Source organism: Aricia agestis, chromosome 6 (genome assembly GCF_905147365.1).
Source record: "Aricia agestis chromosome 6, ilAriAges1.1, whole genome shotgun sequence".
NCBI classification, from domain to species: domain Eukaryota; kingdom Metazoa; phylum Arthropoda; class Insecta; order Lepidoptera; family Lycaenidae; genus Aricia; species Aricia agestis.
The window spans coordinates 18,477,458-18,496,528 of record NC_056411.1 but is presented as its reverse complement, the minus strand read 5'-3'; the positions used below and the strand labels follow the sequence as shown (position 1 = coordinate 18,496,528).

Here is a 19,071-nt window from a genome sequence, read left to right as displayed (position 1 = left end):
TCTTACTTATGTAGGACGTCAAGACCCGTCTATCGCCTAGGATTCGAATTGGCTGACTAATTTAACAAGATCAGATGCCTATCCAGCTTTCTAATATCCTACCTGATTCTTAAATCTTCCCCCATACCTACTTTTGATCTAGTTTTCTACCAAACGACCCAACGCATGCAAAACTGACCTGTAGTTAGGAAATGCTTTATATTCGTAGATCTAAGAATATTGTTTACTTTTATTGAGTAGCTCTTCTTTACTTAAATTTTTCATATTTTTAATTTTTTATCCTTTTTATCACATATTACGATCTCAAAAGTTTTAATCAAAGAATTGGAAACTTAAAATTGGCCGTCCATTTAGAATCTCATTTATATTATAATCTTACATTTTTGTGATATATTTAGTCTTATTTTTCCTAGTTACTAAACTATAATGCTCATTATTTGTATATAAATGTATGTAATAAATATGTGTGCAAGCTTTGAGTGTGTTAATTTTGCACTAACTGTCTTCTTTTACTAATATTTGTGTGTACTAAAACTTTGGTAAATATTTTGCCTTTTAAATAAAAGCTTTTTTTAATACATTTTCAAGTTTCAAGGCTATCAATCAAGACGTACGAATTAATATTTCAGTCATTTCTGTCCCACTTTGAAAGTGGTGTGACAGACAAAGATAGCAACATATATGTTCTGTCAATAGTAAATGTTTTATTAACTGAGAAAATACATGAGATAATTGTCCTTACTTCTAATGAAATTTAGTTTTTAAGTTGCCGATAAAAAATGAGTTTTAGGGCCTGTTTCACCACTTCCTGATAAGTGCCGGATAGGCTATCCACAACTTAACTTGGCAGATGGAGTATGGAGCATCTGTCAAAAAAGTTGTGGATAGCCTATCCGGCACCTTATCAGGAAGTGGTGACACAGGCCCTCAATGGTCTCAAATTACAAACGCGCGGTAAGTATGAAATGAAATTAAGGTTAGTTAAATTAGTAATTGAGGTAAGTTTTGACAAAGGTGAAAGTCAATAAATAATGATACGTACTTGTAACATATTTTAAATTCTTTTCAACTTTTTAGCTAACACTTTCCTTTACAGCGTTCTGGACAACATCATGTACACGGCGTACCACAAGCCATTGGAACTGTACGCGAAGTTGGCGGAGCTGGAGAACAAGTTCGGAGACATCGCCGAGTTCCGAGCTGGCGACAGTCTCAATACAGCGCTGCTGCATGAACTCAAACTAACGGCTGATGTAAGTTAAAGCGATGTAGGTTTCTATTTCATGACTAAAACAAAAAAATATATACAGCTGAACATAGAACCTCCTCCTTTTTTCGGAAGTCGGTTAAAAAGGAATAACACATTCAAAATACTAACTAAAATGTATGAGAATTTTGGTTTAGTTGCGTATGTATTTTCATTTAACGATAACAGTTTATTAAAGCGCCATCTATTGGTACATTGTGACGACCACCACTTTAACTTCTCCTCTAGAAACCAGGGCTGTAGCTAGAGTCAGATTTGAGGTAGGGCAGCATTGGTTACAGGTAGGGCGGAAGTAAAAAAAATATTCGTAATTGATTGATTTTCTTGGGTTTTGGTATTTTTAAGGTAGGGCATTATGATTTTAAGGTAGGGCATTGCCCCACAATGCCCCCCCCCCTAGCTACGGCCGTGCTAGAAACCTTATTTATTATACCTTTAATTACTATAGCGATACTATTATTTGTTCCACAGGCAGGTGGTCCAGAAGAAACGAAATTCCACGTGGCACTCATAAGCAACCTCTACGCGTCTCAGCCTCTAGGCCAAGAGATGTTGCTAAACTATGCGCGTCATCTTGCCACCGCCTACCACATCGGCGAACCCATACATAAGCGGATGCTCAACAACTCTGTCATACACTTCATCCCCAACCTCGATCCACTTACCATGAAGATACTAAGAAACTACGATCATACAGACAAGTGTGATGTGACGCCAATCGAGGAAGAATTCGGCGACAGCCTCTACAACTATCTTGCTAATAAAAACCTTAATCCGCTCTCGAATTACACCAGAGAGAAGGCATTCGCTAGGCTTCTAGAGGTGGAAAGATTCGATCTGGTCATAGAGCTAGCATCAGGCACAGAAGGCGTTTCGTATCCGGAGTCAGCGAAGATATACGAGCAGTACGCTCAGATGTTCCAAGAGCATAGGACGCCAGGGGATATAGTTTGCCAGAAGAAGGATGATGTGGTCCATGGTGACCTCATAGACCTCATATATGAGAGGTACAACGTGCCTATACTGTCCCTGGGCCTGGACTGCTGTAAGATGCCCAAAGACGAGGACATAGCTTGGGTCTGGAGACACAACCTGGCTGGGATCATGAAGGTCGTGAGGAGTGTAAACACTGGTGAGTTAGCTTTGTGGTGATTTGGTGAAAACGAGGATCAACGAAATACGATTCATTTACTGAATTAAAGCGTTTGGTTCCTGAATTAAATTGACATCAGACATGATTTGCTATACTTTTAAATCCCAAGCTTGTATCATGTATGTTAATCCTTTTCTGACAAAATACACAATTATTGCACCGGATATCTTCTGTAGAGCATGTTTCATCACCTTTTGAGACAAAGTTTGACACTTATAGTCTGTCAAGAAAGTGAAGAAATTAAGAAGTGGCAACATCGTAGTGTCATTTCTTTTTTCTTAGATTGATTTGAAAGGGATGACACTACGATGTTGCCACTTTTTAATTTCTTCACTTTCTTGACAGACTATACTAAAAACCTGTAGTTTTTTTATTCGTTTATTTAACGCCTATTTCACTATTGATAAGATATTAAAAAAAATATATGTACTTTACATATCCATCCTGAAGTTTGACGAATTTAAGTTTTTTTTTTTTATCCAGGTGTTGTCGGCTTCGTACGCAACGAGGAGGGCGGGCCCCTGCGTGCCGCCATGGTCGCCGTGGAGGGCTCCGGCCGGCAGCTGCGCGTCACGCCCAACCAGGCTCACTATCGCGCGCTGCTGCCGCCCGGCACCTATAGGCTGCTGGTGCGCGCGCGCAACTACCACGACCAGGTCGGTGTACTACAGGGGCGGGGTTGCGACACGGGGGCGGGGCCACGACGAGGTGCCGGGCCGCGACTATGATATATTTTACGGGCAATTGGCCCACCACAAATTCCCACTGCAACTCTTGTCCAGGATCGACGGTAAATATAAATAAATAAATAAAATAAATAAACGTTTATTCCTCTTTTTTGACCATTACACCACAAAAATAATACAATTAAAAGACGAAAATAAATACATTAAATAAATAAACATTACATAAATATCATGTAGGTATACCATGATAGGCTTGCACACTCCACAGTGCACACGCATCGATATGGGAAGGGAAGAAGAAGAGAAGGTGCACTCTGGTGTTAACAGTTACGTTACATGCTGGTGCATACAAGCAACTAACACGAACAGGTGACGAGCTACACAAGAAATTCATGTCCTAACAAAGTGTTTTCTTCACAGACGCTGACGGTGGTGGTAGTGGATGGAGTGATCAAGCAGAAGGACGTGGTGCTGCGGCGGATCAACGCCGACCAGATCCCCGGGGGGCAGTTCGAGGAGCCTCCCCTGCCTAAGGACCCCAATACTGTATATATCACAGGTAATGTAGACCATTTTATGTGGTGATAGGGTTCATAGTAAAGAACGGCGGATCGAAAGTAACTATGTTTTTAACCGACTTCCAAAAAACGAGGAGGTTATAATATGTACGGCTGTGAATATTTTTTTTTTTTATTTTTTTTAGGTTTGCGGCTCTCTTTCACGCCCATCAAAATACATCGTTACTACTTTTTTCTCTAGTCAGCGTTGATAGTGTTGATGAAATGTCAGCGTTTAAAGAGTTCATGCGTGAATGACCTACATAATGAATTATTACTAACACTGTAGCCTTTCCCCTTGTACTCGTAAGAAGATGTCGAACCTAACGTAATAGTATTGGATCCGACCGTAAAATCCTGCATGAATCGTTTTTTTTTTTCGATCAAATATATTTTAAAATAATCTTTAGAACGTATAGAATGGATTAATGTTGGGTTGCCTTGTGAAAAGTAGCCGCAAGTACCTCTAATTAAGCTTAATGTTCATGAGATAAATGCTTAATTTGTATCATGAATATTTTCTTAGTAAATTTTACATCATTTAAAAGAAAATGACGAGTCAAAATAAGATATAAATGGTTGCCAGCCCGTAAACAGACATACTCCTTCATCAAAATTGAAGCATCTATTTTTTTAATAATTTTGATACCAAATTAAAGTTTTATGCATTTTGTGCATGAATATCCATGGTTGCCAGTTGCACGATAGTCGCAAACTGGGGTTGCCATCACTTTTGTGATGGCAAATATGTTCAGGCCTACAATTATTATGCCTGGCCGGATTTGAGGACGTCGAGAACCCGCAAGATTGCTATTTTTATTTAACAGGCGTTTTTATTTTTATGCGTAGTGTCACAGTATAGCAATATTAGTCCCTACAGTAACGAAACGCCTTTGACGTCGCACGATGCCGCCACCGATGACAGTTACCGAGCAGATATGTCGGGGTTGCCACGAAACGGGAAATAAAATAAAAATAAAATATTGTGCTTGTAATGCAAATGTTATCATTTAATCTGTTTAATCAGTGTGTTATATTTACATATTTATTTATTTTAAAAACTTCATGCACATATAGGTACAAAGGTGGACTTAATGCCGTATGGCATTAACTACCAGTCAACCTTTGGGCGATACAAGGACAAAGTTGTATAGGTGCCAGTCGAGTTGAAAGAGGAAAAGACAGAAAAAAATAATAAATATGTATTATTCTTATAAAATATATATTGTATAATATTATACTATACTTACTTATAATATACATATTATCACACATAAAATTATATATAATCAATAAAACCAATAACCATACGTAATATATTATTATATAATAACTATATTATAATAATATATAGTTAATATAATAACTATATTATAATATGATGCTAAAAATATTATAAATATTAATTTAAGCCATAAATTATGAAAACTAAGAGTCTGCCAACTGTTTCAAGTAAAACTTAATTAAAAGTATCTCTGGTTTTTGACATCCTGATTTCCGGAGGAAGAGCGTTCACGAGGAGAATAGCCTGGATATTAAAAGAAGAGTGGACGGAACTTGACTTGTAAGAAGGGCAACTTAAAAGCTGATTTGAAGTGGATCGGAGGTTTTTATCGTGCCTGCTGCAACGGTATTGAAAGTGAGGGGCGAGATATTCGGAAGTATGGAGATGATGCAGCAGTGAATATAGCACACACAGTGCCTGCACAGAGCGGTGCTGACGTACTGGTAACCAGTGTAGCTTGGAGCGATACGAAGAAACATGGTCGTATTTTCGCAGGTTGAATATGAATCGGAGGCAATTATTAAACAATCGGTCGAGTTTATCGAGTTTGTCGGCATTAAGATCTAAACAGCACACGTCACCATAGTTAATTATAGGAAAGATAAGGGACTGGACCAGCAAGGACTTGACCGGAGTGGAAAGGAAATTTTTGATCCGGTAGATGAATCGTACATAATATGTACGATTCATCTACTAATATTATTATGTCGTACTGCCAGATATTTACGTGAAACTTTATTTTTAGATGATTTTAGTTTTCTATTTAAAAAATTAATTAACCCATCAAGCCCCATAAGCTCACCGGTGAGCGAGACACAATAGAATAACAATAGATTTCCAAGGATCCACGAATCACGATCGAAGGATTAAAATAATGAAGACGCATTCGAAATATCGAATATATAACATATCCATTAATTAATCACACGTCAGGTGTAACAGAAGCACTTCAAAACTCTTATTACGTGCGCGGTAAGAGCGCGGTATGTTACACTTGATATGTGTACCTAGGTAGGTAGGGACTAATTAGTATGTAACAGGGTATTTGACAGATTTTTAATTTATTCTATATTGTTTCTCTCCTTGTTACACTTCTTACAACGTAAACAATAAAACAGAGATGCAAATACATGCCGCCAAGGCCATCACAATATTAGTGTAAACTGTGAGCCGATATTTATGAAAATTTAAATCCTTTTTATTTTTTGAATCAGATTTACATCCGTACACTGAACATTTATTATAATATCCCATTGTTTAAAGATAAGATAAGTTATCGTTTTACAACACAAAATTCGTAGACAACGCGCCAACGTCACCCCTGTGGGCGCAGGTACACAAACTCCGCGAGTTTGTGTACGCGGGCCCGCGCCGCCCGCTTCCCTCCGTTGCTCTGCGCAAGTACATTCGTTTCACTACTGTAGGGATATGTCATATTGCTATACTGTGGTAGTGTCCTGTCATTCCTCAATGTCATTCCTTCTTAGATCTTACTTTTCTATTGAATACACGCAAGTTTGTAAAATTAGAGGTACTTGCGGCTATTTTTAACAAGGCAACCCAACATTAATCCATTCTATACGTTCTAAAGATTATCCTACTTCCTACTTCCTACTAATATTATAAAGGCGAAAGTTAGTTTGGATGTATAGATGTATGGATGTGTGGATGTATGGATGTTTGTTACTCTTTCACGCAAAAACTACTGAACGGATTTTAATGAAACTTTACAATATCATAGCTTAAACATCAGAATAACACATAGGCTACAATTTTAACCGACTTTCAAAATGGGGGAGGTGTTATATTCGTTTTCTTATGTTCAACGATTACTCCGCCGTTTGTTAACCGATTTTCAAAATTTTTCTTTTGGTATATAGGGTAATATCCCAATTTGGTATTATATTCACAAAAGTGGTGATCTGATGAAGGATCCATAAGTAATCGAGGGAATTCCTCAAAATTTATAGGTAAACATGTGGTGACTTCGGTTTCGTGAGAAGTATTCTAAGCATATGCTACCACTACTAAGTAAGATTTTGCACCGAGGTATACCTGGTATACCGTGGTTCGGAAGGTGCTGAGAGAACTCCTGATTCTTTATAGATACAAGTTTGGGAGTTTCGACGTTGTTTTAAGAACGAAAAGCATTTGCTACTATGCAAATTACATTCATCATCAACATCATCATCATCATCACTACCATATTATTGGTACTTTTCATAGTCTTTTAGATCGAGACTCGAGTTTGTCAAGCGATAATTTAAAAAAAATCTATAAGTACCTACCTAATATTATAAACCTGAAGAGTAAGTATGTTTGCTTGAACGCGTTAATCTCAGGAACTACAGGTCCGATTTAAAAACTTATTTCAGTGTTAGATAGCTCGACATATATCGAGTAAGGCTATATATTATCACGCTAAGACTAATACGACCGAAGAAACTCAGGAAAATGTGGGGGAAAAACGGGGAAATATTAGAAATTACAAACTACTAGAGCAATTTTTATGGCAATATTTGGCACAGATATAGAGTAGACCAAGTGAAGGGAGTAGGGACATAACCTATTTTTTATGGGAAAATATTGTACGGTTTCCGTAAAATTCCTAATTTACGCGGGCGAAGCCGCGCGGGACATCTAGTTTTAAAATATATTTGATCGAAAAAAACGATTCATGCAGGATTTTACGGTCGGATATTAGGATATAAGCTTCATGTAACTTTACCAACATTGGTAGAGTTACATCAAGGTCATTTTTTCTTTCAATTCCTCGGAGGGTACATAACATAACATTTTTTTTTCAGGTCTAGCGTTAGACTACAACAGCGTGCCGGTAAACGCGCGCGTGTCGGCGGCGCCGCTGCGGGCGCTGCACGCGGTGGTCAGCAACACGACGGACGCGCGCGGCCGGTGGGTGCTCGCGCTGCCTGTCACCTACTCCGGCCGGGAGGTCGTGCTCAGCGTGGCCGGCGATGGCTACGTCACACGGACTAAGCACGTCAAGGTACTTACAATGCAGATGGAATGGTCAGAATTAGTGTGAATTTATGAATATATGTATAACTGATAGTTAATTAGATTGCTTTTCGTATTAGCAAGGTTAATCGTGCTACATATGATAATAATTCTCTAGCTCTTGCAAAATATAGGATATTTTACGAACGATCTTAAATTTAGTGAAAATAGCATCACGGTCATTTGCGCCAATAAGAAAGTATAGTTAATTTTAACATAAATAATAATAAAATACTTATCACACGCAAGACTTCTAAAGATACTTCTTATCACAGACACAATACAATTTGTGTAACATTATGTAGCGACAAAAAAAAAAGATGGAACACGGAAATACGTAAAAAAACAAAAATAAAAGGAGCTGTGCAGTTCGCTCAAAGACTCGAATGGAAGTGGGCTGGCATCTCGCCAGATACGATGATAATTATCATCGTATCTGGCGAGATGTTGACAGTCCATCGATTATAATCGATGGACTGTCAACACCACAAAATGGAAGGGACTGCATGGCGTGAGAAAGAGAGGCCGCCGGTGCGCCCGGTGGCAGGACGAGATTGTGGCCAGCGCAGGAAGAAATTGGCTTATCACTGCAAAAGACAGAGAACAATGGAACAATTTGGAGGAGGCTTTTACCCTGAGAGGCTGAAGGGGTCCACATCTAGCTAAAAATTAATTGGAAAACTGTTTAGTGTAATAATAGTACTTAATTTACATTGTGGAATTAATAAGCTATTTTATTATTATTATTATGTAGCGACAATTTTAACAAATTTGTCCACAGCTGACGGGCAGCGTGACGGCAAACCAGATTATAAAGCTGGAGAAAGATGACGATGTGATGGGTCTGCCGAGACTTGTATTCGTCATGTTAGCTGGTAAGATACATCAATATTTAAAAACAATGTAAGGTCTTGCTGTGTGCTGAATATATCTATTATTGAACGCATAATATGTCAATTTTAGTGCCTGTAATTATAATAATAGTATTTTTTTTAATAATTTGATACCGCACGGGAACCGTATATTTTCCGAGCTAAAAACGGTCTTATGTCCTTTCCCGGGACTCAAGGTACATATTTGCTTACCTTTCATCAACTTCGGTTAGGTGGCTTAAGCGTGAAGAGGTAACAGACAGACCGACACACACTTTCGGGCTTATAATATCAGTATGGATTAATAAAGGTGCCCTCTCCCTTACTTCTTTAGCTGGCCCCTAGACAATCGATTGTCAATGTCACACTTCAATTTTATTGAACAATGAATAGTTTATTTGACAATTAGATTGAAGGCTATGTTCAATATCAATCCTAGACAGTCAATAATATTACGCAATACGTCATATTGCGCAATATAATTGATCGTCTAGGGGCCCGCTTATTACGTAACTACCTTCTTATTATCTTCTCTCTCTCTCTCTCTAACCACATATCTCTCTCCAGGTGTAGTGGGCGTGGGTCTGGTGGCGCTGGCGGCGTGCTGCTTCGACTGCCGGCGGCGCGCGCGCGACTCGCGCCAGGACTACCTGTTCTCGCCCCTGCCCGCTGATGATAAGCGCCCGCTTGTGCCTGATGAAGGTATACAATATTTACCTATTACTATAAACGTATACGATCATACAAGAATAGGCCGGTCACAACTTTAACATCCCTATTCGGTCAGCACAAATGGAAGGGGAAGACGCAGTAATCAGTATAGTGTTTGTCCATTTTTAAGTCTCTTAGCCGCTAAGAATGAGCGAGGCGTAAGTAGATTGGCAGGTATTGGTAGATCTCTGATATCGTGAATAAATGTTGACATTGTCGTGGGTTCTATAGGGGAAAAATGTTTTTTGTTTGTTAGAACATTGCAGGTATGGGCAAGAAGTCATATCGTGTTTTGGGCCAGATCTTTCGCCAGTCATATCGCTCATAATATTATGTCACACTGGTTTAGGAATGTAAAAAAGAGATAGTAGAAGGCCTAAAGGACGGTGGCAGGTTTTCCGAAACCTCCCACCTGCATGGAATGCAATAATTATACAAATTGTTTATAATGTTTTTAGACATAGCCGACATAGTCCGCAAACCGTACTACGATGAAGAGGAGCTTCCGCCGTCGGAGACCGACTCGGAGGAGGACATAGTGCTGTTACGCTCCGGCCGCGACTGGCAGGCGAACGAGCAAGATTAGACCTTGATATAACGGTATACGTATCAAAATCCCGTGATCTGAGAAGCGCATGATTCTAACTAAGCAATAAGTAACAATCTATTGTGATACAATTATGGGAAGACTAATCTAAAACAGATGTATAACTATACCATTTGCTTCCATAAAAAAATTAAAATCCATAGACAAGATTTTGTTTTTTATCTCGCGCGGTAATTCATACTCAAAGTATTTTGCATATCTATCCCAGTGATAGCAATAATAAGTTAAGCGTAGTCACATTTTGTCATATTTATAGCTTGTCAAGAAAGTGAAGAAATTAAAAAGTGGCAGCATCGTAGTTTCGTCCCTTTCAAATCAATCTAAGAAAAAAGGGATGACACTACGATGTTGCCACTTGTTAATTTCTTCACTTTCTTGACGGACTATATACTTGCCGTTGCAGTCTATGAAATACTGTCCTAATTAAACTAATAAAACTTTTGAAGTTTATACTGAAATGTTATTAATTAAGATAGGAAGTATCTAGTAAACTGAACTGATGAAATATTTTTTAAACTTTTGTACAATAATAATCTCTTATCATTCCTTCAAATTATGATTCTATTTCATATAATAAGTGAAATAAGATCGTCATCAGTATTATTTGTATCCGTACATTTTAAAATCATTCCAGAATTTATTTTTCTCGTCTATTTCAATTTTATCCGTCCGTTTCATATTTTATGTTGTTTATGGACTAAATACGTTTGCGTTTAGAAATTAATTTGAATTATTTATTACTGAATTGAATATTTTTATGATTTTGTTGTATTCAAAAAATCAGTAACTACTTTTTAAAAAAGAATAAGAATCTCTATTGTTTTAGATTATAATATTAAGATAATAAAGGCAATAATTAAGTATAGAAATAATTTCTAATATAATAATATTAGAAAATATTTCTTCACGCAATTACGTTTAGAAGGCATTGATAAACTAATAACTTTTTCTTGACGTAAAAATTATATATAGCTGCAAATTAATGTTAGCAATAATGATAATAATAATAATATTAACTGTATCACACACAGAGAAGCAAATATTTTTCGAAGTGAATTTTTAGAATATTTTCTAAGATTAGATATGTCAAGAAAGCATTTTTGTATAAGGGATTTTTTTTAAGTACATAATAAGTCTATAGACTTGATTTATCTGGAAATATTTTTATCAAGTTTTATGTACTGGGTAGTACTGGGTACTGTACACATACATATAGTCTGGCATAAAAGTGAAGAAATTAAAAAGTGGCAACATCGTAGTGTCATCCCATTTTTCTTAAATTGATTTGAAAGGGATGACACTACGATGTTGCCACTTTTTAATTTTGTTCACTTTTATGTCACACTGGTCAAGATATATACCGCATGTGTATGTACTCCGCGTGCCATATCGCGTTCCCAAACGACGAGCAATGCTCGTCTTTCGAAAGTCTGTTCTTTAGATTGCGCTCCACCGTTATCGAAATCAGACGTCAATCGGATTGAAAAAATCCTTAAGTGACTAAACGTGTGTTTAGTCACTTCACTAGGCCGAAGTTACGCGATTGAAATTCCGCATGATTACGCCCGTAATGTCAAACGCATACAATATACGGACGGAACGCGACGGAATAGTGTGTCATCGGTAATTTAAAATACATTGCGGCCGTAATCATGCGGAATTTCCGCCGCGTAACTTTGGCCTAGTGTGTTTCTAAGACACTAATTGTGCCGTATAGAGCTGTAAAAATTCGGATAGAATAATCGAAAAGAATAGAAACGTTGGCCCAGATAATGGACACGTTTCTTATCATCGGTACGTCACAGTAGGTAGGAAAAAAGTGGCACGCTCGTTTTCATACAAATGGAGGCATATTATGTGGTATCTATGTCTATGGTACTGTGTCTGTTTTTACTTTTTGTAGATGAAAACTTTTGTTGCGGCATACATGTTCGAACTTTATGTAAACTCATGTCATAGAACTAGTTATGTGTTTCACGTCAATCTTGATAATTTAACACTAAATTGTGTAAGAAATTTTTATTGTAGTAAATAATATTAATTTATTATTTCGAATCGAATTTCATGCTATATTGAAACCAGTTGGTGCTTTTCACTAAATATTGATTGATGTTATGTGATATTTAATGTTTATTAATTTAATATAGAAGTAGAAGATTTTATTAGTGTTTCATTTGCTGTCTTTTATTCGTGTCAACACGAGTTCAAACACCTAGTAGAAACACCTAGTTCCTGAGTCCTGACTACTAAGTCATTGCTTGTTTTATAGTACAATTGCTTTATATATTATACTAAAAGCCTCGAAAGGACAACAGCAACAAAGCAACTAAACGAGCGGCTCCATAAACCATGAAGCTCCTTCCTTCGTGAAAGATGAGCTTGTGACTCATGTTCTGTCAAGAGTCAAAACTATGTTGATTGTTGCCTCGAAGCGGCGCGCGTCGTTGAAGTTCTCTTTTTTTTAAATACCAGAGACAAATCATCAGATGACAAATGTCAAGTTATCGAACTGTCAAATCATCAAATGTTATCTTGATGTCAATGTCATTTTATGGAAAAGGTTTGCATTGCATTTTGAAGTAATTTTTTGTAATTTTTAAAGCGTTTGTTATGTATCGCAATTAAGACTTACGCCGATAATAACGATGACAATCAGTAATCTTACTTAAATTGTAATTCACGTTCAAATTCAATTTTTAAATGTGATGGAAAGGCCAAGCAACAGCGGTGACATGAGCCGAAGAGTCGGAGAAATTGTCAGGCGAATAAACAGATTCACAGACGGCCCGCTGACCAGAAAGAAACTGGTGTTGATAGTCCTAGTGGTTGTGTTTTTAGTACTTTATATCGGACCAACGTTGTGGAACTCTCTATTCAATACCGAAGGTTCTGTTACGAGTCATCAGAACGTATGTCATAGAAACTTCATTAATACTTATCAGGATGCAATAAACGATTACGACGCTTATTTGCGGCTGGAGTCGTCGGCGACGTTATCGACGCTGAGCCACAACTACGTGCCTTATATTGGAAATGGGCTGGTGGGTATGTCGCTAGAACACGACGCTCATATCAACATCAAACACGGTCGTACACTATCGCTACCCGTGTTCTACCACCCTCTGTACATTATAGACGACTTAGATATGAAGGAATCAACTTTAGTGGATTATAAAAATGGGATTGTCCACAGATTTCAGTGCAGTAGTACAGGTATACGAGTTTCTTATGAGTACTATGCACATAGAACTATTCCCTCATTGTTTGTGCAAGAAATTTTTATTAACAATCCTTTGAATGTTCCCAAGAGCTTGCACATGTCTATACCGAGGCTATCGGACTGGCCGACATCTGTGAAACAGACAATAAGGTTGCACCAGGGAGTGGACGCTAAGGAGTATGAGGTTGTGACTGGGATGGTGCCTTTACCTGATAGTGACAATGTCTTAGCTGCATCTGTTGTTACGAGAAAATTGAGCAACACCATACAAGTGGAGGCAAGAGATGGTGTCGATTTAGTCATATTTACGACAGTACAGTACAGCAAGCCTATCAAGCAGGCAGACTACGCTAAACACAAGGACATTGTTGAGAAGAAGGCTATTGAACAAATGGAGAAGGTGATCGCTCTGACTGGTGATAGAGTTGCTATGCTACAACTCAAAGAAAATCATTCCAGAGTATGGCAGAATCTATGGTATACCGGCTTTTACATATCGGACTCAAAAGCCGAGGGTGTTATCAACGGTGACCGCATAAATGCTACGATATATGCCATCCTCTCCCAAGTGCGGAGCTACGAATACGAGGAGCATATAAAACCGGCGACAAAATCCGAACTTCTCAGAACACTAACATATTCTGAAGGTTGTTACGAAGGCTACTCGACTTTGGATGCTTACAATTTATGGAAACCACTGAACTCACTGGGGAACTTGAATGCAGTGACCAGTGTTTGGATGCTGACATTAGAGAAGCAGGGCTGTCACAATCTTTTAAAAGCTGGAGCGAGTGGAGTGAACCAGGCCGTTATACTCAGCTTTGGCAGCTTGAGATTTAGCAACCAACACCTGGAGTATAACATACATCCTTCCAAACTCCACAGGGACTTTTTGTTCCGTCGAGTGAACTACGGCAACATGACTCACGTCAATATCAGTGTCATTCTGCAGGAAGATAACAAGGCAGCTATATTCGTAGCTCTAGATAGGTCTGATAAGACATACTACGCGTGCGACGCCGGATGCCTCGACTCCCCTGTACAATTGGGACCATATAGGAAGTACTTCCCGGTGAAACTGACTGAGCCTCTTACGGCGATCCTGTACATAACCGCGGACAAGCAGCACATGGAGGACCTGAGGCACGCTATCCACGTCCACGAGGTGGTGGAAGCCCCGGCCCATGAGCATCACATCATCGCACTCCACAAGCACGGCCACAGCTTGGGAGGTCTCAATCCGCTTATCTGGATATCCATTCTAGTACTTATTATTATGTTCCATTTGTTCCTGTGTAGAATAATTATGAATGAGTTCTGTGACAGCGGCGGCGGTATTAGTTATAAGAGGTTGTATAACAAGGCTTGAGTATGTTTGCGCTGAGACTTACTTAGTTTTTCCTGTTGAGGCTGAAATATATTTGTTTGACAGACATACAAATTCACAATGATACTGCCCAATCAATGAACATAGTCATCTCTAGTTTATTTACCCAATTTAATGTTTGTGAGATCTCAGTGAAGGATTAGTATTATGATTTATTACTTCAGTTGTTTCAATTAGTTACAAAACATTTTCTATTTCCGCCAAGAATTGAATTGATAAGGAGTCAAATAGTGTTATAATTTATTTATATTATGGATGTATTTAAATTGCGCTTTTTATGTAGGTGTAAAGAATATTCAGCACAATTTTCTAAAATAGTTTGTGTATTATTAGCAATATTGCTTGTATATAAGTTACTGAAAGACATTTGAGATGTATATACATAAATTGTAAGCGACAGAGATATAGTTGTTATATTTTTAACATAAATATGCAAGTTGTATGTTAATCTTGTTTTATTTATTTTTGCTGCTAAACCAAAAACCACCATAAAACTTCATCAAAACCTAGTTTAAACTAGTATTTTACTTTCTTATTTTATTTAAAACAAATTACCAGTAACTTGTTTGCAATTTATCACGCTTTAAGAAATAAAACGATTTTCAAGTTTTGATATAAATATATTTACAAAATAGATTCTGATGATTTTATTTTGTGATGCTGTTGCATACTCTAAAGTTGCTCATATTTTGATCCTACTGTAAATCCAGACATAAAATAGAATCCTAAAATTAATATTTAATAAGGGGAAATAATAAAACAAGCGAATAAAAAATTACTTTGCGACTGATGATGAACATACTGTTTTAATAACATGAGCGGTATTAATTTGACTAAGCGAAAAATAAACTAAACTAACGACTAATATTGATTTATAATAAAATCCAAAACGAGCTTACAAAATGTGGATTGCGATTAATCTATTTCAGATATTAAAATTCTATCCGAGGGACTGTATTACTTTTGTGAGCGACTGGAAATACATAGCGGGCAACTTCAATATTAAATATAGATTAAATTTTTCTAAGTGAGGTTATTTATAACGAGCTACTAACAAGTTCATTTTGAGCAAACTTTTGTGAGCTGCTTTATTAATGATAATTGGTTACTGATGTTCTATTTGAGGCTTTATCTATACTAATATTATAAAGAGGTAAACTTTGTTTTGTTTGTTTGTTTGTTTAATTGTAATGAATAGGCTCAAAAACTACTGGACCGATTTTAAAAATTCTTTCACCATTCGAAAGCTACATTATTTACGAGTAACATAGGCTACTTTTTATTTTGGAAAATATAGGGTTCCGTAAGATATTTCAGTTCTTCGGAAACAACCAGAAAATTTACTTATTTTGCGTACGCTGCCTAAACTATAAAAGATAGAACTATACAATGTTCTAAGTAAATGTAGATCTTATAAATATCTGCAAAAATGTCCGCGACACACTATACCTATCTATGTCAAGTGAGGCACAACAACCATTTTTTTATTTAAAAATCTTGATTTTTTTTGGACAACATTTAAATGGATTTATTTTACTCATGCTAATAATCCTTATCAAAATAAATTATTTCATCACTAAGTACAGTTTATGTAGAATATATTTGGTCTCTGAATGATTAAAATTTGACGTTTGGTTTAGAAGTTATGGCGAAATTAAAATATTGCGATTTACGCCTGTTTCGAAGTGCGCGCTACCAATGCGGGGATGCGCTCGCGGGAAGGGTCCGTATCACTATACATTAATTAACAGATATTCCGCCTTCCGCGCGGCTTCGCCCGCGTAATTTAGGAATGTCACGGAAACCGTACATTTTTCCGCAAAAAAGAAACCTATGTCCTTTCACGTGGTCTATTCTTCATGTAAATAATGTACCAAGTATTGTACACATTGAAAAGGGCTACAGAAAACTCTGCGATGGTATATACGTTTAAGGATAGATATCCCACAATAACATTTTTTGTCATGCTGTTTTACGCCGGTTTTCTGTGAGAACGTGGTATTTCTCCGGTCGGGCCGGCCCATTCGTGATATGAAGCATGGCTCTCCCACGTATAAACCAATACGGCAATAGTCCTTGTTTAATTAAATACTTTAAATACATTATTATTGATTATGGCCCTTTACAGCATATTATGATTTAAATACTTAAATGAATGTTTTCGAAGATATTATAAGAGATTTGAAAATTGCGGAACGTAGCTTTTGCGGCAGCAGGTACCGACCAATGCGGGCCACGGGTAGTAATGAATATAAATTATTTAAAATCAAAACTGCTGAATCGATTTTAATCATTTTTTTAGTGACATAGGCTATAATATATTTTATACCCGTGCGAAGCCGGGGCGGGTCGCTTATATTTTGATACGTGTTTTAATGAAAACTACATATTGTTAAATGCGTGCGAATTCGAATGGGGGCGGGGCGACGAATCGTTGCAGTCAGGTGAGTTGGGCTGCGAACCAATACGACTTTTTTGGGTTAGGTTAGATGGCTAAGGCCTTAGCCATCGTGGTTATTTTTTTGTAAACCACCCAGAAGTAGGAGTCCCGCGTAGCGGGGCTCCGTCGAATCATAATTGAAACCAGTTTTTTTTTTTTGGTATAGGTCGCCATTAAAATTTTACCCATTTCTTTGACGTTCCGTTAAGGATTATATAAAATCATTAATAATTTGTGTAATTTATTAATGATTTTATATATAAACGGAGTTTACCCAACCTTGTTCAAAAATTTGTTCTATCCCTGTCCGTAGTAGTCCCTGAATAAAAGTGTTTCATCAAATAGTTATTTCATATTAATTTTTTTTATGTGTGCTCATTATACTCTGCTCATTAGTGTATTTTTCAAAGTGATTTTTGGTATTCGAAACACTTCATTTAAGATAAAACGCCGCTCAGTATAAAAATTACATTTGCCAAAAATGCAGGACGCAACGTTGACACTCAAACAGATATTAGGTCGCTCAAATTATAAAGCTGCTCATTTTTTATTTTAAGTAACTCAAATAAATAATTTCTAAGTAGCTGTTCTGTTAATTTCTCGTCACTCACTCTCAGTCGCTGAAATAGTAATTCTGTAACCCAAATTTAGCAATTTTGACACCTAAAACTGTAATTTACAGTCACTCGATTAAATACTACAATTTAATAAGTAATGTCATGGGTTAAAATAATAATCAAACTTATCAGATAATAAATATTATAAACCAAAATCAAAGAATGAAAATAAAATTAACATCCAACATTAGTATAGAAGTATTCTAACTAAATGTTTCTTTAATACCTAGCCTGATTTATTCGAAACGGAAGAAATATTATTAGGAGGCAGTATAATAGTAATGCAACTTAAAAGAACTCCGCTTACTTCTTTAAAAATATGCAACAACACAGCAAGATACACAAGGCACGTAATAATATGTTTAAGGCACATTTTATCAATATAGCTTTTTCAGTTCTAAAGACAATATAGGTAGTGTACAAAAAACTTAACACTAAAGGCTTCATATATTTTGTCTAGCTAAAATGGACTTTGTTTATAACATCTAGCCCAGATGATTGGCAAATTAAAATATTATAGTAAGTGTGGCAAAGCACACCACCCCGGCAAGTTCGCCATATAGCTATATAATTCCATACTTTATTTTTATTTGGAAAACTTACAGCATACAAACAATAACATTAATTATTTGAATAAGAATTTTGAATGCCAATTACAAGTTTCCGCTTATGAATAGTAATTTAAAGAAGCTAGATGTTAATACAGTTACAATGATATACCTGTTAATGGTATAGATATACCCCAAAAAATACTAGATGTTGAAAATTTTAACTAAGTTATAAATTAGTCTGCAGTATGGAATTATAGCTATATGGCGCACCTGCCGGGGTGGCGCGCATTACCCACTCACTATAAATATTTCTAGTAATAGATTCCTATGTCCACCTGCGCTAATCTGGACAACTTTAATCATTGATTAAAATAAATACAGTAATAACCCACAAAGGCGCATGTAGGTCATACAAAACGGCTGATCCTAGTTTTCGGAATGTGGCTATATATTCACAAATTGTACTACGGGGAGGCTAAAATAACGAAAGGGCATATTTATCAACAACGTACGCTCCACATTTAGTACACGAAATGCGGGCGGGTGAATGTGCGAGGATTCATAATATCATTGCATATAACGAATTTTAAAATTTGGGGCGTACGGTGCTGACAAATGTACGATCACCTTTAATCGGAAGACATGTTACTAATAAGGTATCTTAAAATATTATTTCTCAATTATATTGTGTCGACGGGAC

The 19,071-nt window shown here is 36.9% G+C and overlaps 2 protein-coding genes across 4 annotated transcripts in view; both read left to right on the top strand.

The window, feature by feature from the left end:
- Positions 1 to 10,456, top strand: part of LOC121727601 (carboxypeptidase D-like) — a 37,178-nt gene extending 26,722 nt beyond the window's left edge. For all 3 annotated transcript variants that reach the window (XM_042115513.1, XM_042115514.1, XM_042115512.1), the window contains 8 exons: positions 1,097 to 1,253; positions 1,739 to 2,399; positions 2,904 to 3,076; positions 3,527 to 3,665; positions 7,756 to 7,955; positions 8,748 to 8,841; positions 9,406 to 9,540; positions 10,008 to 10,456. In XM_042115513.1, coding sequence (XP_041971447.1) covers positions 1,097 to 1,253; positions 1,739 to 2,399; positions 2,904 to 3,076; positions 3,527 to 3,665; positions 7,756 to 7,955; positions 8,748 to 8,841; positions 9,406 to 9,540; positions 10,008 to 10,135 — 1,687 coding nt within the window. In that variant the 3' untranslated portion in view covers positions 10,136 to 10,456. The remainder of the gene's footprint in view (positions 1 to 1,096; positions 1,254 to 1,738; positions 2,400 to 2,903; positions 3,077 to 3,526; positions 3,666 to 7,755; positions 7,956 to 8,747; positions 8,842 to 9,405; positions 9,541 to 10,007) is intronic.
- Positions 10,457 to 12,696: 2,240 nt separating this feature from the next.
- On the top strand, positions 12,697 to 15,185 carry LOC121727933 (uncharacterized protein KIAA2013 homolog). The gene has a single exon (XM_042115997.1). It carries the CDS (start codon positions 12,862 to 12,864, stop codon positions 14,743 to 14,745), a length of 1,884 nt encoding a protein of 627 aa, XP_041971931.1. The 5' UTR covers positions 12,697 to 12,861; the 3' UTR covers positions 14,746 to 15,185.
- Positions 15,186 to 19,071: the final 3,886 nt, after the last annotated feature.

Excerpts from the sequence above, each read along its gene's own strand:
- LOC121727933 (XM_042115997.1), top strand. The coding sequence starts at position 12,862 with ATGGAAAGGCCAAGCAACAGCGGTGACATGAGCCGAAGAGTCGGAGAA.